Consider the following 26,192-nt stretch of genomic DNA (forward strand, 5'->3'; position numbering starts at 1 on the left):
TGTCTTATTACCTATAAAAGTATGCAGAAGATCGGTGTGGAGGAAAAATTCAATCCAGTAGTAAAACTTTCCAGCAAACCAAAGTTAATATGCATATTGTTTAGTTTTTCCATCTACTGCTTTACAAATCTCTGGCTCTTAGCAGAAGGAACTTTTGATTACAGATGTCTTGTTACAAATATCTGGGGGCTACTTATTTCTCACCCAAAAGACTTACTGTTCCTTCGACTCAGGTCATGATCTGAGGGTTGCAAGATCAAGCCCACAGTTGGGCTTGTGCTGAGCAGGGCGTGAGCTTGAGATTCTCTCTGTCCCTCTGACCCTCCCCCGTCCCCCTGCTTATGCTCTCTCTCTCTCCCGAAAAAAAAAAAGAAAGAAAGAAAAGAAAAGAAAAATAAACCAAAAGAAAAATGACCAAAAATCATAAGGTAAAAAGTAGTGAAAGATATGGAAGGGGCATATGCCACTTCTTCTGACTCCCTGATTCTACTTCGGCAGTTTAATTTAACTAGAGTTAAAAGCCATTTGGCATCCCTGTAGATTACATGTTTCTCTTAAATGCATCCCAGGGTTCAATGAGTTTTTTGTTGTTGTTTTTAACATTCAATATTACTATCTTCTGGATGAGTTCCTATATGGGTACTTATTGCTGTACTTTATTTTTTTAAATGGCTGAGTTTATGACAGAGTCTTTTTTTTTTTTGAAAAGATTTTATTTATTTATTTGACAGACAGAGATCACAAGTAGGCAGAGAGGCGGGCAGAGAGAGGGAGGGGAAAGCAGGCTCCCCGCCGAGCAGAGAGCCCGATGCGGGGCTCGATCCCAGGACCCTCAGATCATGACCTGAGCCAAAGGCAGAGGCTTAACCCACTGAGCCACCCAGGCGCCCCTGATGGAGTCATATTTTAATTTAAGCATGTCTTTGTGCACTTGTGCCGGTACTTCTGTAAGGATAAATTTCCAACAGTAGAATATCTGGGCCAAAGACTATGTGCTTTCTTACTTTGATAAGCACTGCCACACTGCCTATCAGGGAAGCATCTCATTTTTCATCATAACTGATACAGTTGAACACTGAAATTCTCAGAATCCTCTGGGTATGACAATGGCCATTCACTTATGGAAGATGACTATTCACTTAAAATCTAATTATTTTAAGTTGTTAAGTTTCCCTGAGCAATTCACAGCCATCTGGAGAATTCCTTGATTTGTTGTGATATAAATTTAAATGTGCAAACCTATAGGTTCAATAAAAACCCTCCACTATTCTCAACTTTTAATATTTAAGGAATTAGGGGCACCTGGGTGGCTCAGTCAGTTAAGTGCCTGACTTCAGCTCAGGTCGTGATCTCAGAATTCCGGGATCCTGCCCTGTGTGGGGCTCTCTGCTCAGTGGGAAGTCTGCTTGTCCCTCTCCCTCTGCCTCTCCCCACTCCCATTTATGCTGTCTGCCTCTCAAATAAATAAATAAATAAAATCTTTAAAAAATAGTTAACTAATTAGAACCCAGCTACTTATGTCAAAAAACCAAGATGTTTTGATATAATAATCTTATATATTATAAAATGCTACTAAATTTTTAATAATTTTTTCCCTTTCAGTTGTTTTTGGACACAGGGTTAATATAATGTTTACTGCTTTAGCAGAGTCTATTCAGAGCAGTCACTGGTTAATCTTTTTTTTCTTTAGGGCACATTACATTAAACTGACCTTTATATACAACAATGTTGAGGTTTCATGGATCAATTTTTCCTAACTGCGTTTATTTTCTACCCAGGAAGCGTCAAGACAATCATGTCCATGAGAATGCTAAACCATTCAGGTAATCATAACATTTTCAAGCTATCCCAAAAATGTGTTTTGTTTTTCAATTTTTATGAAGATATTATAATTGTTTACTTTCCTGCCTTTTCCTAAGTTCTGGGACAATCTTTAATTCTTAGAGCCTTAGCTAGCTCTGCTGATCACCAGTTTTTTGTTTTTTTTTTTTTTAAAGATTTTATTTATTTGGTATATACAGAGAGATCACAAGTAGATAGAGAGGCAAGCAGAGAGAGAGGGGGAAGCAGGCTCCCTGCTGAGCAGATAGCCCCATGTGGGGCTCGATCCCAGGACCCTGAGATCATGACCCGAGCCGAAGGCAGAGGCTTAACCCACTGAGCCACTCAGGCACCCCTGATCACCAGTTTTAATCTATAAAATATATCTGTATTGTATGTTCATATAAATATAGATATATGTAAAACATATGATATATTTAAATATTTGAAATATATTTTGCATGTCTTTGTTTTATTATACATATATTAATCTATAAAACGTCCATATAGAGAAATATGTAGTACACTTAAGTATGCAACTTATACAACTTGGTCAGAAATAGCTCTAAATTTATTTTAATGAAGGCTTTAAAAAATGTTATGATTACATAAATGATTCAATCAAAAGCTTTCTTTTAAATACTTTTTTAACCGAAACTAAGGAGTATATAAAAGGATGACCAAAATTAAAGCATTGAAGAAATTTATGCTTATGACTTAATGCCGTGTTTGAAATTAATATCCTTTAATTGTGGAACTAATGTAACAGCTATAAAAAGTATTCCTGGGAAGGGTGCCTGGGTGGCAGAGCCTTTTGAGCCTCTGACTCCTGGTTTTATCTCAGGTTGCCATCTCAGGGTCCTGAGATCAAGTCCCACTGCGCTCCTGTGGCGTCTGCTTCATATTCTCTCTCCCTTTCCATCTGCCCCTCCTGTTCATGCTCTCTCTCTCCCTAAAGTAAATAAATAAAATCTTTTTTTTTTTTTAAGTATTCCTTAAAGTAAAAATCATTTTCAATTTATCCAATGTCAGCCTGGCTATTTCGGATTGGTTCTGGTTTCTAACTGGATAACTGTTATGACGATCTCTTTGTGTTTCTTTTTCTTTCAGATCATTTTATCTTAGTGAAACTGGCAGTTGAACTTTGCTGTAGTTGATGGGCAAAATTTTTCCCAGGCTCTTCGCCCCAATTTCATGCTAGTTGAAAATATTCAAATGCCATAAGAAATCTTTATAAATTTGCACTTAGCTTTTGGATGGACATTTCTGCAATGGAGAGAACTGTGTTATAGCCCTGGTCCGAGGAAATTACCATCGAATGCCCATAAGACTACGGGTGGGTGTGGAAGTTTCCAAAGGAGCACTCAGCAAGTCTGCAGACACCCTGCAACATGGAAGTAAACAAGCTCTGAAAAGCACAGCTTGGAAGACACTGCATGAGTCTGCATGGCTTTCAAGTGAACTAGCACTGAAGACCTTGTAACAAAATGGACACCGGGGACACAGCTCTAGGACAAAAAGCTACCTCAAGGTCTGGAGAAACTGATAAGGCTTCAGGTAGATGGAGACAGGAACAATCAGCTGTTATTAAGATGAGCACTTTTGGCAGTCAAGAAGGACAGCGGCAACCACAAATAGATCCTGAGCAGATTGGAGACACAGCATCAGCACAACTTTTTGGTTCTGGGAAACTGGCCTCACCTAGTGACGTGGCACAGCAGGTCACAGAGAAGCAATACCCACCGCACCGTCCAAGTCCTTACTCATGCCAACATTCACTCTCTTTCCCTCAGCACTCATTGCCACAGGGGGTCATGCACAGCAACAAGCCACATCAGAGCCTCGAAGGCCCTCCGTGGCTTTTCCCTGGCCCTTTGCCATCTGTTGCCTCTGAGGACTTATTTTCTTTTCCTATACACGGCCACAGTGGTGGTTACCCTAGAAAAAAGATTTCAAGTCTGAACCCTGCTTATAGCCAATACTCTCAGAAAAGTCTCGAACAGTCAGAAGATGCTCACAAGAAAGAGCACAAACCCAAAAAGCCCGGCAAATACATTTGCCCCTACTGCAGCAGGGCGTGTGCCAAACCAAGCGTACTGAAAAAACATATCAGGTCCCATACTGGTGAGCGGCCATATCCATGTATACCTTGTGGTTTCTCGTTCAAGACAAAGAGCAATTTGTATAAGCACAGGAAGTCACATGCCCATGCAATTAAGGCAGGATTAGTCCCTTTCACAGAGTCAGCTGTATCTAAATTGGACCTAGAGGCTGGTTTTATTGATGTAGAAGCAGAAATACATTCAGACGGTGAGCAAAGTACAGACACGGATGAGGAGAGTTCTTTATTTGTTGAAGCTTCTGAGAAAATGAGCCCTGGCCCACCGATGCCACTGGATATTGCCAGCAGAGGGGGCTATCATGGCTCACTGGAAGAATCACTGGGAGGGCCAATGAAAGTGCCCATTTTGATTATCCCCAAAAGTGGGATTCCTTTACCTAGTGAAAGCTCTCAGTATATAGGCTCTGATATGCTACCAAACCCGTCTCTAAATACTAAGCCTGATGATTCTCACACAGTGAAACAGAAACTTGCACTAAGACTGTCAGAGAAAAAAGGACAAGATTCTGAGCCATCTCTTAACCTTCTGAGCCCGCACAGTAAAGGAAGTACTGACTCCGGTTACTTTTCTCGCTCAGAAAGTGCAGAGCAGCAAATAAGCCCTCCAAACACAAATGCAAAATCTTATGAAGAAATCATCTTTGGAAAATACTGTCGGCTTAGTCCCAGAAATACACTCAGTGTTACAACTGCAAGTCAGGAGCGTGCCACAATGGGGAGAAAGGGCATGATGGAGTCATTACCTCATGTAAACACCAGGTTAGATGTCAAGATGTTTGAAGATCCTGTCTCACAGCTGATCCCAAGCAAGGGAGAAATCGACCCCAGTCAAACCAGCATGCTTAAATCCACGAAATTCAACAGCGAATCCAGGCAATCCCAGACTATGCCACCATCTATCAGGAATGAAGGAAAGCTGTTTCCTGCAAATTTCCAAGGCAGCAACCCAATTCTCTTAGAAGCTCCTGTGGACTCTTCACCCCTTATTAGAAGCAACTCGATGCCAACTTCTTCAGCAACTAATCTAAGTATTCCTCCTTCTTTGAGAGGAAGTCACTCATTTGATGAAAGGATGTCTGGTTCCGATGATGTGTTCTATCCAGGGACGGTAGGAATACCCCCTCAGCGCATGTTAAGAAGACAAGCTGCATTTGAGCTGCCTTCGGTACAAGAGGGGCACATGGAGGCAGAACACCATGGCAGAATGTCAAAGAGTATCACAAGCTTATCCCTGAAGGAAAAGAAATTAATGTCTGGGGACCGGATGGGCTACGACTATGATGTCTGCCGGAAACCCTACAAGAAGTGGGAAGACTCTGAGACACCAAAGCAAGGCTACAGGGACATTTCCTGCTTAAGCTCTTTAAAACATGGTGGCGAATATTTTATGGATCCCACGGTGCCATTGCAGGGCGTGCCAACCATGTTTGGAACTACATGTGAAACTAGAAAACGCCGGAAAGAGAAGAGTGTAGGAGATGAGGAGGACACCCCCATGATTTGCAGCAGCATTGTGAGCACTCCCATGGGCATGATGACTTCAGATTACGACCCCAAGTTGCAGATGCAGGAAGGACTAAGAGGTGGATTCTCCATGTCTGGACATGAGAACCCTTCTCACAGCCACTCTGAGCGCTTTGAGCACTGTCGACCCCAACTCCAATCTGGAAGCCCATCTCTTGGGTCCGAGGAGTCACCCTCAGCCACTGATTCAGACAAGATGTCAGACCTAGCGGGCAGGAAGCCCCCTGGAAATGTGATTTCTGTGATTCAGCACACAAACTCACTGAGCCGACCCAATTCGTTCGAAAGGTCTGAGTCAGCTGAACTGGGGGCTAGTGCACAGGATAAAGCCTCTTCGCCTTCTGAGACCTGTGACAGTGAGATTTCTGAAGCCCCGGTGAGTCCAGAGTGGGCTCCACCAGCAGACAGTGCTGAAAGTGGGGGTAAGCCCTCCCCTTCCCAGCATGCTCAGCAGCAGTCCTACCATGCGCAGCCCAGGCTGGTGCGCCAACACAACATTCAAGTTCCTGAGATTCGAGTGACCGAGGAGCCTGATAAACCAGAGAAGGAGAAAGACACCCAGAGTAAAGAGCCGGAAAAGCCTGTGGAGGAGTTTCAGTGGCCCCAGAGAAGTGAGACCCTTTCCCAGCTCCCAGCCGAGAAGTTGCCACCCAAAAAGAAGCGATTGCGCCTTGCCGATATGGAGCACTCTTCAGGGGAATCCAGCTTTGAGTCCACAGGCACCGGCCTCTCTCGCAGCCCCAGTCAGGAAAGCAACTTGTCCCACAGCTCCAGTTTTTCAATGTCTTTTGAAAGAGAAGAATCCATTAAGCTTGGCGCACCTCCTAAGCAAGATGAGTTTGGGAAGCATTCCGAGTTTTTGACTGTCCCTGCTGGGTCCTACTCATTGTCTGTCCCGGGTCACCACCACCAAAAGGAGATGCGGCGCTGCTCGTCCGAGCAGATGCCTTGTCCTCACCCAACTGAAGTTCCAGAAATCCGGAGCAAATCCTTTGATTATGGGAATCTGTCCCATGCCCCGGTGGCAGGGGCATCGGCCGGCACCACCTTATCTCCGTCTCGGGAGAGGAAGAAATGCTTCCTGGTGCGGCAGGCATCCTTCAGCGGTTCTCCGGAGATCGCCCAGGGTGAGGCTGGTGCAGATCTGAGTGTGAAGCAGGAGCAGATGGAGCACCTGCACGCCGGCCTCAGGGCCGCGTGGCACCATGCCCCCACCTCTGTGCTGCCTCCTCTCCAGCCAGAGGACCCCGGGAAGCAGGTTGTCGGACCCTGTGGCCAGCTGAGCTCAGGGCCACTCCACTTGGCCCAACAACAGATCGTGCACATGGACAGTCAGGAATCTCTGAGAAATCCCTTGATGCAACCAACATCCTACATCGCGAGCAAGCACTTGTCTGAGCAGCCGCACTTATTTCCACATCAAGAGACTATTCCATTTTCTCCCATCCAGAATGCCTTGTTTCAGTTTCAGTATCCCACCGTCTGTATGGTTCATTTACCAGCTCAGCAGCCTCCCTGGTGGCAGGCACATTTCCCACATGCCCTCGTGCAGCACCCTCAGAAGAGCTGTGGCAAGCCTTCTTTCCAGGCAGAAATCCATCCTGGCTATCCCTTAGAGCATATTACAGAGCACGCTGGAAAGAAATCTGCTGATTATGCGCACACGAAAGAGCAGACTTACCCATGTTATTCAGGAACATCAGGGCTACACTCGAAGAATATTCTTCCAAAGTTTCCATCAGACCAGAGCACCAAGTCACCTGATACTCCCTCTGAGCAGGTACTTCAAGAAGATTTTGCCTCAGCAAATGCCGGGCCTTTACAGTCCTTGCCAGGAACAGTGGTTCCTGTTAGGATCCAGACCCACGTCCCATCCTATGGGAGTGTCATGTACACAAGCATTTCTCAGATACTTGGGCAGAACAGTCCTGCAATTGTCATATGCAAAGTCGACGAGAATACTACCCAAAGAACACTGGTGACCAATGCGGCCATGCAAGGGATAGGATTCAACATTGCCCAGATGTTGGGGCAACATGCAGGCTTAGAAAAATACCCCATCTGGAAAGTACCTCAGACCTTACCCCTTGGCTTGGAATCCTCCATCCCCTTATGTTTGCCTTCCACGTCTGATGGTGTGGCCACGCTGGGAGGTAGCAAGCGGATGCTTTCTCCAGCCAGCAGCTTAGAACTCTTCATGGAAACAAAACAGCAGAAAAGGGTCAAAGAAGAAAAGATGTATGGACAGATCGTCGAGGAACTCAGTGCTGTGGAGCTAACCAGCTCAGACATCAAGAAGGATATGTCCCGCCCACAGAAACCCCAGCTGGTTCGACAAGGTTGTGCTTCTGAGCCAAAGGATGGCTTGCAGTCGGGGTCATCTTCCTTCTCCTCACTGTCCCCTTCCTCATCTCAAGACCATCCATCTGCCAGCATGCCCCTGAGGGAGCCATTTCCACCCAGCTCCAGGGCACCCTCTCTAGGCCAGAAGTCCAGTGGGCCTTCTGAAAGCAGAGAGTCCTCAGATGAACTTGATATTGATGAGACAGCATCTGATATGAGCATGAGCCCACAGAGCTCCTCATTGCCTCCGGGAGACAGTCAGCTTGAAGAGCAAGGAAAGGGCCAGAAGCTGCCTGTTGGCATGCTGGTGCACATGGCCTCTGGCCCAAGCAGGAAAATGGCAAACTCAACTCTTCTTTTCACGGATGTGGCAGATTTCCAGCAGATTCTTCAGTTCCCTAGTCTGCGGACAACAACTACCGTGAGTTGGTGCTTCTTGAATTATACAAAACCCAATTACGTGCAACAGGCCACCTTCAAATCCTCGGTTTATGCTTCATGGTGCATTAGTTCCTGTAATCCGAACCCATCAGGATTGAACACCAAGACCACTCTGGCTCTTCTGAGGTCCAAGCAAAAAATCACTGCAGAAATTTATACTCTGGCTGCTATGCACAGACCTGGAACTGGCAAACTTACATCGTCAAGTGCTTGGAAGCAGTTTGCTCAGGTAATGGATACCATTTCTAAAAGCCCTGTAGTGTGGATTTGCTTGCTGATAGAATACAGAGTGAAGGACATAAGGTCTAAAACATACAAGTGAAATGAAGGTTAGAGTTGAGGGAGCCCTCCGCGACACTGATTTCCCTTCCCTAGTAAGAGAAGAAGCCACGGACCATGAACTGGGTCTTGGGGAAGTCTCTCCTTCACCCAGGTGCCATGAAATTCTACCACTGGGACCGATTCCTTTGGGTTCTTCTCTTTTCTGGCCTCCGGTAGTGACCCAGCAGATCCAATTTTCTTTTGATATGAGGAATTGAGGGGATTATGAAGTGTGGATACAGGACGTAGAACTTTGCGAATGTGGGAATGGACAGTGACAGGAAAGACCCGGGAAGAAGTGTGCATGTGTCAAAACTGAACTTCACAAACTCCAGAGGGCGTGTTTGCATTGACAATACTTTTTACTAAAATTTATTTTCTCTATTTCTCTCCCAAAACTCATTTTTCCAAGCGGTTATCTGATTTGTTCCTACGTGAACAATGAATACCTCACACGTAAAATTGCAAAATACTAACAGGGACACTTGGAATTTTTGCCGAATTATTAACGAAACAAATAGAGTTTAAAAATCTATTTTACTTAATCCAGTTTCCCTTCAACAATTTTTGAAAATATGTCCTTAATTGATATTGTTTTCATTGGTATTCCCAAATACAGAACATGTTTTCTGTTTTTATTAGTGTTGCACAGAATAAGTGCCAACAGAGGAGTATTATTTTTTAACAAAATGTTGGATAATTCCGTTAAAACTGTCATTCTTCTCCGCTTTTATCTCTAACATCCCTTATTTCATGTAAATGGGCTGCAACCCTTTAGAATGGAATTTAGGCTAATTTTCAGAGATTAGAGAAGAGCAGAATTTGTGGACTTCTCCTCTGTCTTAGGGAAACCATTTGAAATGATTCTCTCTTTTGTCCTACAGATGAAACCTGATGCATCCTTTTTATTTGGCAGCAAACTAGAAAGGAAACTAGTTGGAAATATCTTAAAGGAAAGAGGGAAAGGAGATATTCATGGAGATAAAGATATTGGATCCAAACAAACGGAGCCAATCCGAATTAAAATCTTTGAAGGAGGGTAAGGAAACATACGTGCATGTGTGATACATTCAGTTCTAAGTCAGAGAAAATGGTCACGAATGTACACGTGGAAAAAATACTATCTACTCTGGTTGGAAGTATAAGGTGAATTCCTTCTCTATTCACATTTCTGAAGTCTGGCTGGTAATAGATAATGAGTTCCTGCCCTTGCTCCCAATGGCTTACTTTCAATGACAATGTCCCTGTTCATAAGGTTTAAGCTTCTGCTTTAAATTTTCACACCTCTCATGCACTATGAAACCAACTAAATTGGTAGACTCTTGATGTCATCTAAGCTTGTTTCTTCTTTAATTTTACTTTTATAGTTATTTTCATATGTAATATTAATGGACATATTTTATTGTGTGCTTACAAAAATATAATCATGTACACTCATGTGTAATTCTAAGAACTAGTTAATTTGATGGTTCATTTTATTGCTTTCATTATTGCCCGAAGTCCGGACTTTGTCAGGAATTCACCAGTTCCATCAGTGTCCTGTTTCTGTCCCAGGATCCAAGCCAGGGTACCACACTGCATTTATTTGTCATGTTTTCCCTGTCTCTTCTGGTTTGTGACAGTCTCTTTGTCTTTGGGAATTTCTTTTTAAATGTTGAATCCTGAGTTGTAGAAACACAAGTGATAAGGTCTAATGACTTTGATATCTACACAGTAAAGAAAAATTACACATATGTGCAACATCTAGTTTTAAATTTCAATAAAAATGTATTTTAATTTCAGTCAGTCACATGAGAGAGAACTTAAAAATATTAAAGCATATTAACCACATTCGGGGCATTATGTTGTATCGAGCCTTATCTCTGCAATAGAGCTGTGATTTACATGTTTCCATGAACATGAATTTACTCTAGTTACATTTGGTTTGATTATAAAACACTGAATGTTTACTGATAGGAAATAATCTATTTCCCATGTAGATTCACTGGTTTAGAGAATGAATTATTAAAGTTGTTTTCCTCTTAGTGTTGGCCCTTTTGGATGTCTAGTATTTTCAACATTGAAGCCACAGTTGTATGGAGTCTTGAAACCTGTCTTGATATTTTGTTGACATCCCTCATTTTTTAACACAAATGAGAGAAATATAGATTTTATCTTTCCTCAGAGACTAAGAGGCCCCTGTTACTGAATCAACGTGCTTATATTCAGCAGTCTTCATAGCTGTGCACTTGTACTAGATTAGCAGAAAGCTGCTTATTACCTCAGGGGAGCCCATCTCCACCAATGAAGGACATAAGTGGGAAAGCATATGTGAATATTTTATTGCTGTGTTTTTATGATCCACATGGACTGTGCCCTTATATTATGTCTTCCTCCTTTCATTGTCCCGTGTTATGGGCTACTTCCCAATCATTTCTTAATCTGTGACCCAACTTCTGCCTGGGGGTGATCAGCTGTTCACTCTGAGCAGTGTGCTACCGCCTCTCATTTTGGTGATTGCAAAGGAATAACTTTAAAAAAGAAGTATTACTGACCAAGTTTTTAAGTGGATATGTGCTTTATGCAAATCCTAGGTTTAGTCATTTAATTAAACATAGCTTTTGTAGTTTTCAAAATCCATTAATTCTCGTACTAAGTAGATTCATGAGTCTGCAGACCTGTCGAAGGGTAGAATATTTGCACACATTTTTCTAATATTTATTTTATTATTATATTATTCTAATATTTATTTTATTATTCTAATATTATTATATTATTCTAATGTTTATTTTATACTGAATTTTACTGTTTGCAAGTTAATCAGGTAAGACGTTAAAAATAAAACTATGTTACCTGAAGATAAAATGCATTTCCCATCAACTGTGATGATGAGCTATATTACGCTTAAAGTGTCCTTCTGTGATGAAAACTAGCTTTCTAGAAAATTATTTGTTTCATTCTATATTTGTTAGGTAATTTTATCTATTTAGGGGCAGAGAAGAGTGAAATTAAAAGGTGAAAGATATTTTGCAACTTGAAGTTCTTTTATTACAAACGGCAATGTGAAATAAAACGTGAAGTTTAAGAAAGTTTTGAGAACAAGTTGAAGTTGGAAATTCTTTGTGAAAGGGGAAAGATTTAAAGGATGGAAAACATGCAAAATTGACTATTCGGTATTTTTGATATTACTTAATTCCCACCTGGATCTTTTGGTACTGACCAAAACATAAATAATGTTAAGATTGAATAGCATCCATAACAGAGTTCGTATTTAAATATGTGGATGGATTTTCTCTCCTAGAAATCCTTCAGTGGTTTGGACAAATGAAGTTGAACTTTTATTCCTGATGACAGATCAGCTAGGAGGACAAAATGGAGAAGTGCCAATGCTCTTAGAATGTAAAAAACCAAAAACCAAAACAAAAAAACCTGTAAACGGAGTGCCTTTAAACTAAATCCGGAGTGAATTAGGGCATTTTATATGTCAGTTTACATTTTGAAGTTATAAAAAGAGCCCCTTGAAAGGAATATTTCTCTAAGAATGACATTAGACCCATAATTCTAGCCTAGCTTTGATTTAAAGATAATGATATTCATTGAATCATTCGATAGAATGCTCCTGTACTCTATGACTGATCATGTTTCATTGTCGTCTAAACAAAATGTGATGGTTGAGCACTGGCTAGGTCTCTTTCAGGAATTATCACAGTGAATACCTAAGACTTGGTTAACTGATTTGATTAAACTAGATGACCTCAGACATCCTTTCAAGCCTCTCTATTAAATTCTTCTGGAAACAAATGCAAATTTGATTGAAAAATAGAATCTCTAGTTTTTATTATGTAACAGTACTTACCAGAAGCTACTTGAAATTTGGACTCCACTTTAGTGCAAATTCATGGTCCTTGGGAAGAGCGGATCAAATCTGTAGACAACAGTTGGTGAGCTCAGCTCAGCCTGTGTAAGCTAGAAATTTTGGAGACACTCTCATGCCAGGATTGTAAAAATAGAGTAAAAATTTGCAATGAAGAATTCTATTATCAGTTATACTTATTTTAGCAAATTTAGAGGGATGTGTGTGTGTTCTGCATGCACATCTTAGACGATGTAATGTTAATGAATGATATACGTTGATTTGAATATGTTGGTATAACTTTTTGGATATTTCTTGTGTGGAGTCTGCACTCGAATCCAAAAGTAGTAAAGCACAACTCTGCAACTGTCTGAGATTTACGGAAGCCCATTTGAACATCTATACCCCAAGTCCCTATATCTACACTTAGTAGAGGGACCCAATTCCATTTTGAAGACCATAGAAAAATTATTTTGCTTTCAATGCCAAATCTATTCTTTGGTGGTTTCAGGCATTTACTATGTAAATTTCATAGGCTTCATAGAAGTAAAGTTGAATAATTGTAAAAGACTCTCATAAAACTTTTGTCACTCAAAAAAAAAAAATGTACCCCTTAAAAGATCAGCTTCTGGGTTGACACATAAAACACTGGAAGTATTTGTAAACACATGGCATTCCCCTTTTCTAAACAGGTATAAATCAAATGAAGATTATGTATATGTCAGAGGACGTGGACGCGGAAAGTACATTTGTGAAGAATGTGGGATTCGCTGTAAGAAGCCAAGCATGCTCAAAAAGCATATCCGTACTCACACTGATGTCCGGCCTTATGTATGCAAGTTATGTAACTTTGCCTTCAAAACGAAAGGTACAATTCTCATCTTTTTAGAGGAAAATTCTTTTTTTTTTTTTAATGGCTACCTTGGATTCTGAATACCATTTGATAACTAACTTGCCTTGACAGTAAGACAGTTTTGGTTTTGAAATGTATTTTCTCCCTTATGTTAGCAGTCAAAGGATGTCCATGAGACAGTGAGGCTCCTTTTATGACTTAAGTAAGAGCTATAGACTTGGGGCCAGGCTAGTTGTTTCCGAAGGAAGTGGCTGAGAATTGCTTGGATTGCTCTTGCTATTACTCTTTGTTGGAAATATTGTGTGGTCTAGATAATCTTTGCACCGGTACTGAAATACCACCGGGAGACAATTCATGTAGCGGCATTAGAAAAGCAAGGCAGCAGCTGGGAAGAAAGCATGTGCCCGTGGTCAGTTTCAAGATTATAAATAATGTAGAGATCCACAGACTCCCAGGTGGGCCCCTCCATCCACAGTCGCATTAATTATGCATAGAAGTTTGATAGCTTGTGTTCCGTGTATTTATCAGCACAGAGAAAATTTCTTACTCTCAGGCCACAACTGTGAATCTCATAAAACTAGGACCTGCGTTAAAACGATACTCTGTCTTTTACAGGTAGATTTATATGAAAATATTTTATGCAAGAATGTTGCTTTGATTGTATTTCCATCATTTTATAAAATCATGGAAATGTACATACGCTCAGCATTCTCAGATTACAGACAATAGTAACTTAGAGGTCGTTTGAGTTTTGTAGAAGTACGTTCACTGCTTGCTGTAGATGTACTTTAGATCTGATGGATTTTAACTCCCTCACTAACCTCATATGATTTCCTATGTTTTGACTTAAAATTGGCAGGCCCATTATTCTGCTCCACTATCTGTCAAGAAAAATAAATACCAGATAAGATCATCTTTGGTAGAGAAATTTGTACCTATTTTCTCCCATAGCCAATATCCTAAATTGTGTTATCGGGTTGGTCAGATGTATAAATGAGTAGACTCTCAATATACCTGTTTCCTCTGTATTAAGAAGGTATCTCTGTTATGGGAGGTTTCCTTTGAAGCCACAGTAAAGGGGGGAGGGAGTGTTCATTTGCATTTCAAAAAAGATAAACATAAGGTCCTTTAAATACCATTCACCTTTGCAGTCAAGCCTTTTATTTAGAACTTCATCAAGAGACTCCCTAGGACATAAGAAAATATAAACTTTGGTTTATAAACTGCAAATCTGCTAGTCATTACCACTGGTAGATTTTCCCCAGGCATAGGGGTTTGCCATGGGTATAGCTATGTGAAACGCTGAGTGAAGAAATGTCACATTTCTAGGCTTTTAAAAATCAAATTAAAAATAATAATAATAATAATAATAAAGACTAGTTTCTATAGCCTTAAAAAAAAAAATCAAATTAAATTTGGCTCCGGATCACTGTCATGGAATTTCAGCAGGAAATAATTTATTCTTGGTCATTATTGGCATTTCCTTGTCACCCTTCAGGAATGTGCAAATGTCTCGGAATCTTAAAATGAGCACAATATCCTGGGAAACCCGTCCAGTTTTCCATAAAAGTGACTGTCGTCCCAAACCATGTCATCTGAGTGCAGATGCTGAGCACAGTTGTGGAAGGAGCACCTCCTGCAAGCTGGGTGCCTCTCTTTCAGGGCCCTCCCTCCCTCCCTTCCTCCCTTACATCCTCCCGGCTACCCTCCCCTCCCCGCACTGGAATCCCTTTAGAAGCTGGGGGTTTCAGTCAACCAAAGCCAGGGTGGAGTTATTTCAGAGCCAGATTTCTAACTAAAAACCTACCCTGAAGATGAGAGTCCAAAGCCTGACTGCCTATTGAAATGGGGAAAAAAGAGAGAGAATAGATGAAGAGAAACATATTAAGATCTAAATAAATTATCTTGACACCTACCTACACACCCATCCACGTACACAGATAACTTGCACCTGTGCAGAAGCCAGTGTTTTCCATTAATATACAGATGTATTAATTAATTTATAGATTTAGGAATTCTTGATGACCTGGCTCTAAAAAATTTTGAGATCTTTAAAACATTTTTAGTTAAATAAGAACTGTAGGGGCGTGGAAATATTTGGAATTACCAAAATAGATGGAATATTGCACAATTTTAAAACTACTGTCATAAGTTTGTTAACGTATACCAGACAGATAGATGGTAAACACTGGTAATGATGCTCCCTGTAAGTAGTTAGCTAAGTATGTGTATGGATCTTTGAATTTATTTACAAGGTTGGCCTATGCATAAGTTTGCATAATTTTTTTCTTATGACCAGTGAGGAGCCTGGGAAGTAGATCTAAATTTGATCAGTGCCAGAAGCTCTGAGGTCTCAGGTGTGTTGATGAGGATGTTTGATCTGAACCTTCTCTGAGGTGTGTGACCCGCTCATGTTACCCCATTTATATCCAGGCCTAGGAGTTTGGCCTGTTGGGGCCAAAGATATTAGATCTCTTCTCAGCTAGGAAAGCCTGGGATTCCCAGTCTTGCTTGGGACATACTCTTAAAAGGTATGACCCTATTCCACAAGTCTTCTAGAGTGAAGGAAACTTGAAATTGGGCCAAAGTTCTGAGTGGTTCATGTATTCAGGAGCCAGATTGTTCTCATCAAGTTCAAGGCAAGGGGTAGTGAGTAGAAACAAATCGATGTTATCTCAAGATAGTTCATTTCTAATTTCGGAGCAATCATCACATTTTTGTAATGAATTAATTTATCCTTTTTTTGCTTGTGGTTTTCTAGGAAACCTAACAAAGCATATGAAGTCTAAAGCACACATGAAGAAATGCTTAGAATTGGGAGTTTCAATGACATCAGTGGAGGATACAGAAACCGAAGAAGCAGGTATTACAAAATTTAGTTGACTGACCTCTTCATTCTTCACACTGGAGCTTTGTGGCTGGGGTGGCAAAACAAATTTTGATATTTTAAAAAACTGATCGCATTTCATTTTATTAAATATGAAACATAGTGAAGAAATCTGACATGTTGAATTGCTTACAACCTACTGAGAAGAAATAAATGCATTTCAATTCTGACTGAAGGGGAAAAAAGGCCTCACTATGAAAATACTTCTTTCTAGAACCATAAAGGAGATCTAATTATTCTTGCGTTGTGACAGGGATTTAGATTTTATGAAACGTCTGGGGAAATTTGAAAAACAATTTAATGTGCTATTATTCCTATTAAGAGGGGGGAAAAATCCATCATTAACCTGAATAGAAAACTTGAGGGCCAGTCAGACTTCCTGAGATATATCACTTATATGTAAGTTTATACCTATAGAGACATACTGTTGCTTTCCTTTTCTTCTAGCCTCATTATTAACAGGATTATCCATACCCAGTTGTTGAGGGTTTTTTATGGGCCATGTGACATTTGAGATAAATAGGTCCTACTCTAGAGTTCTTTTGTTGGATGGGGATGAATCAGATTAGTCATAAAAAGATAAGAACTAGTGTAAGGTCTCCCAGGTAAGTGCCCAGTGAGTGTGATAGGAGTTCAGAGATGAAACGATATCTAGGGGCTTCTGGGTTGGAAGGGAGATTTTGGAAAGAGATGGCGTCCAAATTAGCTCCCATCCTTGACGTTTGGATCTTGATCTTCACTGTCGTTCAATTGTTTCAGAAACGATGGAAGATTTGCACAAAGCAGCTGAGAAGCATAGCATGTCCAGCATTTCAACTGATCATCAGTTCTCAGATGCCGAAGAATCGGATGGTGAGGATGGAGATGATAATGATGAAGATGATGAAGATGACGATGACTTTGATGATCAGGGCGATTTGACACCGAAAACAAGATCAAGAAGCACCAGTCCTCAGCCTCCTAGATTCTCATCCTTGCCTGTGAATGTTGGCGCTGTGCCCCATGGGGTTCCTTCAGATAGTTCCTTGGGGCATTCTTCGTTGATCAGCTATTTGGTTACCTTGCCAAGTATTCAGGTTACTCAGCTGATGACACCAAGTGACTCATGCGAAGATACTCAGATGACAGAATACCAGAGGTTATTCCAGAGCAAAAGTACAGACTCGGAACCGGACAAAGACAGGTTAGACATACCGAGTTGTGGGGATGAAGAGTACATGCTGTCTTCGGAGCCCAGCTCCTCTCCGAGGGACTTCTCACCCTCAAGCCACCATTCCTCACCAGGATATGACTCTTCACCTCGTCGAGATAATTCACCAAAGAGGTATCTGATACCCAAAGGAGATTTATCACCCAGAAGACATTTATCACCTAGGAGAGATCTGTCACCCATGAGACATCTTTCGCCAAGAAAGGAAGCTGCATTGAGAAGAGAGATGTCACAAAGAGATGTTTCACCAAGAAGGCATCTGTCCCCAAGGAGGCCAGTATCACCTGGGAAAGATATCATGGCAAGAAGAGACTTCTCTCCCAGAAGAGAGAGAAGATACATGACCACCATAAGAGCACCATCTCCCAGAAGGGCTTTATACCATAACCCACCATTGTCCATGGGGCAGTATTTGCAAGCAGAACCAATTGTATTGGGGCCTCCTGTAAGTATGATTCGTTTTCTCTTTCTAATGTGAAAGCCAAAGTGTGTTCATAACACACTTATGTGAAATCTGTTATAACATGGGTATCTCTCAGGGGAACAGTGAACTTGGTTACTGAAAATAGCAGGGGACGTTTTCTCACATGCTGTTGTTAGTAACATGACTGTGGCATTACCCCAAGTGTAGTATTGCATCAGAGCAGTAGTGCATTTCCAGCTGGGAACAGGTGAGGCATTTCTACATGCTTTCTAAGCTTCACTAACCATGGACATGAACTGAAACCTTTACATGAGTAGGAAAGGTGAAGTCTTTGGAATGACAGGACTGCATAGACAGACACTCTCAGGGCCACTGGGGTCTCAGTTATAGAACTTTGCCAAGTCGGGATTAGGCATTAGCATTGACTTTCAATACTTTTTTTTTTTAAATAAACTCTTGACCTTCGTAACAGGGAGTGATCATGTGAAACCAGTGAGTGACTAGGAGAGGAGAGTGACCCCCGTGGTATGTTGTGAGCCAAAGGCATGAACCTCTCTGCTTTTCTTGTCATTACTACCACCTCCTGCTCAGTGAGAGTCACTCCAAGTGCACTGCTCAGCGAGGTGGTGGGCCCAAAGTTGGGAGATCTTGGGGAGAAAGTTCCAGAGATTTTTAGGGTGTGCCCTCATTATAAACGTAGATAACAACAGTTAACAGTCATGGATTATAGGCAGTGGGTCTAATGTAAATCTATAAAAAAAGCATCTGCCCTGCCTCATTCCATAGGATGGCAGACCTTGTCTTTCAGTGTGTATAGGATTTTAAAAAATGAATGAAGCAGACACTTGGCATAGACAGGTGAATGACTTTTGAGTTTCTTTGCTTTAAATGTGTTTTTGTTTCCTGGTGTCTACTTTTTGTTGTTCTCCCTTTGTTCTGGGTTTCTGTTGTGTGCCTCAAGACCGTCCTTCCAGCCAAAGTCACTACCCATTTCCAGCTCCTTCTTATCACTCCTGGTGGCCAGGCTCCCTCTTCTCATTGCCTTTTCACTACCTTGAATCATGAGCTGAGTTTATCATTTTTAAACTTCAGGAAAGTTCCCTGCTGAAATTCACTCCCTGGCCCTGAACATCATCTTTTCACAAGTTGGTACCAATTTAGGCTTTGTGATACAATGACAGCAGAAACATGTATGCAGTCAGGACATGATTTGTTTGCCAAGATAATGAATTAGCAAGCTAAGAAAAAGAGGTACATTCCCACAGGTTTTTGTGTCTTGGTGGTGGTAAGTAGAAAAGAGAGATCTTCTGAAGGTTATGCCACTACAGTGTAAGTAGAGAGTCGTAGATCTGCAAAAAGCCTGTGCATTGAAGTTCTCCTGTTCTGGCTGTGGCTAGGTGGACTGAGACTGGCCTATCTCACATCTGTGAGATGTTTGGACATCTTCAGTCAATTGCAGTCACAAAAATATAAGCCTTTGATGCCAATACACTGTTGTTATTAAAAACTAATAACGACTCACAGTCAATTTAGGCAAAGGAATTGAATGAGGGGACTAAGGAAGTTCACCTAATTTTTGGATATATGACCAGAAAGCTGTTGGAAAGAAATTGGTTTTATTAATCACTGAGTTTGCAGCCAGTTTGTTTATTTTTATACCAGTTCACCTGGATGCTTAACACAATGATTAAACTTTACCATTGATGAAGGCCAACTATAGAGCCATTGGTCTATTACCCAGTTAAATTATCTTTAGAAAATGTATAGCCTGCTGCTTCATATGATAAGAAGGACTAGATCTGGGAATGCTCCCTGAAGAAGGGACAGTTGGTCCAAAGCACGCCCATTTAATGTTTTTTCACATCATTTTTGAGGGGCAGAGAAGGAGTTAATCTTTCTGTGATGTTGCCAGGGCAAAACAGAAGTGGCAATACTATGAGAAGCATTTCTCATGATTGCTGTATTAGAGGAGTGCTGCACCCTCTCTGAATAATGTATGAAAATATTAAATAAGAAAAATCCTAAAAATAAGCCTTTTTGATAAATATACTTTTAGTAATTCCTTGTCTTGTTGCTTAATATGGGCCAAGTGGTCATAGGTCAGTGACTGTGGCATGAAAGGATCTTCTAGGCTAACATGACACACTCATCCTCTGGATCAGCCTGGAGTGGTAGTTTCCAGGGAGCAGGTTTGGAGGAGATGATACTTAACCACTGGGATCATACTGCTCTACTGTTTCTGTCCTAATGCCCTGTGGTTAATTTTAATATAGATAGATGATGACAGACAGACAGATAGATAGATAGATAGATAGATAGATAAAAGGAAGGAAGAAGCAAGGAAGCAAGAAAGGGTGGGGGGGGGAGAGGTCTTTCGCTTCTCAGTATTTTTTGAGGGTCTAACACGTGTGGCTCAAGGATGGTGATGAAAAAATGTTACGATTTCTGGCCTCAACTTTAAAAAAAATTTTTTTTTAAGATTTTGTTCATTTGACACAGAGAGGGAGAGAGAGGGAGAGAGAACACAGGCAGGGAGAGTGGGAAAGGGAGAAGCAAGCTTCCCATTGAGCAGGGATCCTGATGCAGGGCTCGATCCCAGGACCCTAGAATCATGACCTGAGTCGAAGGCAGACTCTTAATGACTGAGCCACCCAGGCGCCCCTGTCCTCAACCTTTTTAAACAAAAAAACCTTCCTATTCCATTTTTAAAGATTTGGCAGATAAATTAGCAAAGGAGACAGAGAGAAATGTGTCTGGTTTCCAGTGTGTAGTGCAAAGGACATCGTGTCTAGTCAAAGAGTCAACATTCAGTTCTATCACTTGCTATCTGTGTGATCTTGAGTAAGTCACTTAACCTCTTGGCCACAGTTTCTTAATCTGTGTGTGGCAGCCAGGGAGGTGGGCCAAGCAGATTTCTGTCCTTGAAAGAATTTGCCATTCAGCGGTGAGGATCCATGTAAACTGACTGCCTCCTGCTGTGAGTGCCATCAGGATAGGCCTCCGTTTTCGGGCTAAGGATATACTCTCCCTGCGGCCCCCAGCCAGTGACTGAGCTAGATCCATCCCAACTGAGCCCCTGCTTCCTCTCCTCTTGACCTTCACACACATCAGATCCCCTGCTTCTTCTGCCTCCCAATGAACCCCTTACACTCCTACCTCCTTCTTCGCATTTGCTTCCAGAGCACCTATGACAATGTTGAAGAGATGAGTGGGGTAAGACACCTGGTACCTGGATTATATATACACACGCACACACATACACACACACACACACACACACACATACGTACATACACATAACACAACCCACACGGTTCATTATTTGCATTTCCATATCGAGGTGTTTCTTACCAAGACTTACAATGATATCACAATGAGAAGGCTCAAATTACAAGACAAAATAGGGTTGCAGATAGGGTGAAAACCAAGGTAGAAAAATCATGTTGAGAGTTTCTCTGGAGGTTGAAGAAGGAGTGAACGCAGGGGAAGAGGATGTACAGGAAAGGCCTGGCAGTGTTTGGAGCAGTGGAAGTGCTTACGTGGTAAAAATTGTACTGGCACACTTACTTCTGGGGTTGTCATTATTTAATTGCTGATCAGCAAAGATCTGAATATGACACTTTCATTCTTAACACGAATAGAATTCTGATGGGTTTTGAACGTGTTGAGTATATCCTAGGGTTAGATCAATCATCACTCCCTTTGTTAGCCTGGAGTCAGAGACCCCATGGAATGGGACAGCTCTCTTTGGCCCTTCATAGACCCCCATTCTGATTAGGTGTATGCCGTGGATGTCACAGAATAGCAATCAAAGCAAAATGGAAAAATGACCAAGCTACATTTCATTTTAAACTTTGAATCTTTTAAAATGATAATTAAAAGAGGATTCATTTAGTTATCTTCAAAGATTATGACTGTACGTGTCACAGTTCCTTCACCTTAACTGATGTTTGATGTAGGAAACATGCTTTTTTCTAGATCGGAGCAAGACAAGAGGGATTTGTTGTTTTGTTGTTGTTGTAGCATTTATATGACTGTCATATTATAAAATTCTCACCTTCCCTAACTCATGAGGTCCTTGTGATTATAGGAGTGATGATTTCATCATTTCCCCTGCACTTCCAGGATAATAATTTGTTTCTAGCTTGAATAAGGTGTAGCCCAAAACAGGATAAGGGCTAAGCATGGCACAGAGTAACAGAGATAATGCATAATTTATCATTCCCAGGCTGGTCTCACAGTCTAAATAGAACTGAATGAATCACTAATGGTATAGAGCATACGCTGAGCTTTAGAACTGAAACATCCTTGAAATGAATTAGAACTTTTTGAGGGGGGAGGGTCTCTCTCCTGGATTATTATCATACTTGACAAATTTATATCTATCTGACTTTAAGTTCTCAAAAAAATAAAAATAAAAAAACTGCATACCTTTTAGATGACAGTCCATTAAAAGGATGAACTCAGGAATTAAAATCCTGCTAATTTCATTCAAGCTTGATAATCTCATAGTCTGAGTTGTGTTTTGCTACAGAAAGTAAGTTCTCTTTCAGGACTGGGACCATAAAATCTGGAATTCTGGTCCCCAGTGTTAAGTGTCCTCATTCATTAATTGCCAAGACGGTATTTAAATGAACATGATAATATCAACAGAAGATATTAAAACATAAGAATCTTGGGTTCCCAGCTGTGTAGTTCAGTATGAGTTGAAACTGTTTGACGTATTTAATGTTAACTATTTTGATGGATAGTTGCCTTAAAAAAACTGGCCTTGATTTATCATTTGATAAAGAAGCTAATCTTCCACACAGGGTTCCTCTTGAGTGGGAATTTATTCCTTTAAACCAGTGTGTTGCACATCAGACTAACCAGTTTGTCTATCACCACTATTTCATCATCTGTTCTGTGGAAAACTTAAAAAAAAAAAAAAAAAAGCCAATTTTCAGGCTTGTCACTCCAATTATACTCATCAACACTTAAGAAAAATATTAAAAATCTTCCCAGTATATAAACAGATGGCAATTGTTTTACTTTCTTTTGAATTTAAAAACCTATTATTAGTATTTTTTGCTCAGTGAACTTTTTCTGGTAATTATGCATTATTTTCTTTTCATTCTCTTTTATGAAAAAACACACACACACACACACACACAATTGAAATGTGTCTCTGTACCTGGTGGAAAACACACTGCATGTTTTATCATGTTGCTGTTTAAAAACAAAAGTCACTTTTCACAGACCGACAGCTTCATTCAAGGCTTCTAAAAGACAACTGAGAAATCTCTTGTGTCCTAAAAAGCGAAAAGTCAGTAAAGGGATGAGGTAGTTTTAAAGTGTTTTGAATGAGTGAGTGAGTGAATGAATGAGTGACTGAAATAGCTTGACCTCTTTGACCTCGCTTGAAGAGTACCAGGTCCTAAAGGTTGTGTTCTCTGCTTCCCCGTGCAGAATTTAAGAAGAGGATTACCTCAGGTTCCTTACTTCAGTCTCTATGGAGACCAAGAAGGTGCTTATGAACATCCAGGCTCCAGCCTTTTCCCTGAGGGTCCTAATGACTATGTCTTCAGTCATCTTCCACTCCACTCTCAGCAGCAAGTGAGAGCTCCTATCCCCATGGTGCCAGTTGGTGGGATCCAAATGGTTCACTCCATGCCGCCAGCCCTTTCTGGTTTACATCCTCCACCCACATTGCCTCTGCCAATGGAGGGCTCTGAGGAAAAGAAGGGAGCCTCCGGGGAATCCTTCCCTAAGGATTCCTATGTCCTTTCAAAGCAGCACGAGAAGCGATCGCCTCACATTTTGCAGTCATCTGGTCCACCTAGCATGCCCTCCTCCCCTCGGCTGTTGATGAAACAGAGCACTTCAGAAGACAGCCTGAATGCGACAGAGAGGGAACAGGAGGAAAATATACAGACTTGTACAAAAGCCATTGCCTCTCTCCGGATTGCCACAGAAGAGGCCGCTCTGCTTGGGGCAGATCAGCCAGTGCGGGTGCAGGAAGCCCACCACCAGAAACCCTTGGAAAGTGCACATGTTAGCATTAGACACTTTAGTGGCCCTGAGCCAGGTCAGCCCTGTACCTCAGCCACCCACCCTGACTTGCATGATGGTGAAAAGGACAATTTTGGTACATCACAGACTGCATTAGCTCACGCCACATTTTACGGCACGAGTCGTGTGGATGATAAACAGTCGGGCTTTCCCAGCGGCAAAGAGTTACCTTCAAGCACAGAGGGAGGCAGTGAGCCTTCAGCAGAGAAGAGTCAACTACATTGATCTAAGATGCATGGAGACTTTCATTTCCACATTTTCCCATTTTGTTTTTGTTTTTGTTTTTCTAGAAATAGAGGTAATCAAGTTTATAGCATGCCTGTCCTAAGTTACTGTAGTTTGCTATTATATATACTTTTGTTATATCAAAAGAATTAGGTAAATTAACAAGTCATCATGAGCCTGACCAAAACAAAATTTGAAATTAACCTATTGGGTCTGGTACTTTTAAAATTGTACAGATGTTTGTGCCTTTTCTTTACTTTGCTTATATTCTTATAAGCATTTTTTAGCAGTAATTTGTACATATTTTAGAATTTGTGTATCTGCTTTGTAATAAATGTAATTTCTTTCCTTTTTTTGGACACTTGGATCTAAATGATGTAAAGCAAAACAGCATCAATATATATGTGAGGTTGCACTAAAACATATTTTTATATGATTAAAACTGAACAGCTTTTATGTACAGCTCTGATTCTGTAATACTAATATTTATTTACTTTGTTTCATAAATTGTACATTTTTTCTTAATGTTGTGGATTGCTTTTCTATGTGAAGCATGGGATTTACTGTTGCGTAACTAGAACAAAAATGTATATTGTAAACAAGATATTTAAACTAGAGTATCTTATTCTGCACTTATGCATTAGTTAAAAAAAGATAAAGGATGTATCAGTCAGTTCTTAACTCTTGTAAATTTTTTGTCTCTTGTTTGCTGGATTGACTATAACTTAAGTGCTGATTGTGATTTTAAACTTATAGTACCGTAAAGCATTAAAGTAAACGATGTGCTATTGTGAGTTTTTTCAAAGCTTTATAAATCAGTTATAAATAATATTAAAAGTATTTGGTCTTATGTGAACATGTTGATCTATATACTCATCTAAAAATACGGGAAAACATTCCGCCCCATGTAAATATGTACAAGTGCATCACTGGTACAATTTTATGTAACTCAGTTGGACACTAGGTTGCCACAGACCTATGCTAGGGTGTCTTTAAAAATTAAAGTGACAAAGCACATGGGACTGTGTAGAGCTTGGTTATCGGCCGGCCCGGTGGCTTGGCAGGCAGTGCTGTGCGCTGCCCGTGGAGAAGACCTGGGCTTACAGATCTCCTTGGTTCTTGCTGCACAAGATGGTGACCGGAACTAAGGCTGTGACGGAGGGGACGTGCTTGGACTCTGAGGGTTAGGAGTGGACGTGGGGAAGGGGTGTGGAGACCTCTCACCAGCCTTTCCTCTCCGCCAGTCCACGTGGTAACAGGGTTGGCATCAGCTTTAGGGGAAGCCACTTCACCCTCTTAAAGAGGGGAAGAGTGTCAGGCTCCTGGCTATCTCAGGGGGAACAGGGAAAAGAAGCTTTCCAGGGAAAAGAATTTGTGGGAGGATGATGTCTTTTGTACACAATATGGCGAATGGGCTTTGGTTAGTGTGGAAGGTTGGCAGAGCCTTTGTTTGTAGGTCCGGAAGAATGAAAGAAAGGGAGGGGGTACAACAACACGTGTGCACACACGCACATGTGTGTGCATGCACACATACACACACACACACAATCTGGGTTATCTTTGTGCTATATAGTGGATTATAATTCTGTGAAACCAAGTTTGTATATTGAATTACATTAAGGAGTGTTCTTTAAAAAGAGAAATAAATATACAATTACATGCTTGAGGTGTCTAGTTTTTAATGTGTTGTTTTACATTTTAATTTCTTGATTTTGTTTCTAAAGAAATTTTGATACCACCAACATACCATCTGTGCTTTTAATTGCTAGGCTTTGCCCATTCCGAGGTATGCTGAGCATGAATGGCTTTTAACAAGTGAGAAGACAGTCAGTGGCTTCCATATGTCATTCATTTAGGACAGATAGTGGTCACCACTGTGTGAGCTCTAGAAATGGAGTCACTGGATCCTAAGCGTGGGCATGGACAGAATACATTGCATCTGCAAAGAGTCATGAATAAATCAAACGATCATTTCCTCTTCTGCTTCCCTCTCAGTAGGCATCCATATCTGAAATTCCACTGGGGAAATCTCTTTATTTTTGCTCAGGTGACTGAAGGCAAAACCACCTGAAATAAATATACCATAAAATATCCACAAATCATAGCTCTTTAGTACAAAAGAGTGGAACCTTTTTAAT

General features: G+C 41.0%; 1 protein-coding gene across 7 annotated transcripts in view; it reads left to right on the forward strand.

Annotated features, from left to right (window-relative positions):
• The window catches only part of HIVEP2 (HIVEP zinc finger 2), a 195,284-nt gene extending 169,571 nt beyond the window's left edge, over positions 1 to 25,713 (forward strand). For 6 of the 7 annotated variants that reach the window (XM_046005017.1, XM_046005020.1, XM_046005016.1 and 3 more), the window contains 7 exons: positions 1,779 to 1,823; positions 2,932 to 8,480; positions 9,457 to 9,611; positions 13,097 to 13,272; positions 16,019 to 16,120; positions 16,904 to 17,799; positions 23,227 to 25,713. In XM_046005017.1, coding sequence (XP_045860973.1) covers positions 3,309 to 8,480; positions 9,457 to 9,611; positions 13,097 to 13,272; positions 16,019 to 16,120; positions 16,904 to 17,799; positions 23,227 to 24,054 — 7,329 coding nt within the window. In that variant the 5' untranslated portion in view covers positions 1,779 to 1,823; positions 2,932 to 3,308 and the 3' untranslated portion in view covers positions 24,055 to 25,713. The remainder of the gene's footprint in view (positions 1 to 1,778; positions 1,824 to 2,931; positions 8,481 to 9,456; positions 9,612 to 13,096; positions 13,273 to 16,018; positions 16,121 to 16,903; positions 17,800 to 23,226) is intronic. The other variant, XM_046005021.1, reaches the window with a different exon arrangement.
• The last annotated feature ends 479 nt before the right edge of the window (positions 25,714 to 26,192 follow it).

The sequence above is a fragment of the Meles meles genome, chromosome 5 (genome assembly GCF_922984935.1).
Source record: "Meles meles chromosome 5, mMelMel3.1 paternal haplotype, whole genome shotgun sequence".
Lineage (NCBI taxonomy): Eukaryota > Metazoa > Chordata > Mammalia > Carnivora > Mustelidae > Meles > Meles meles.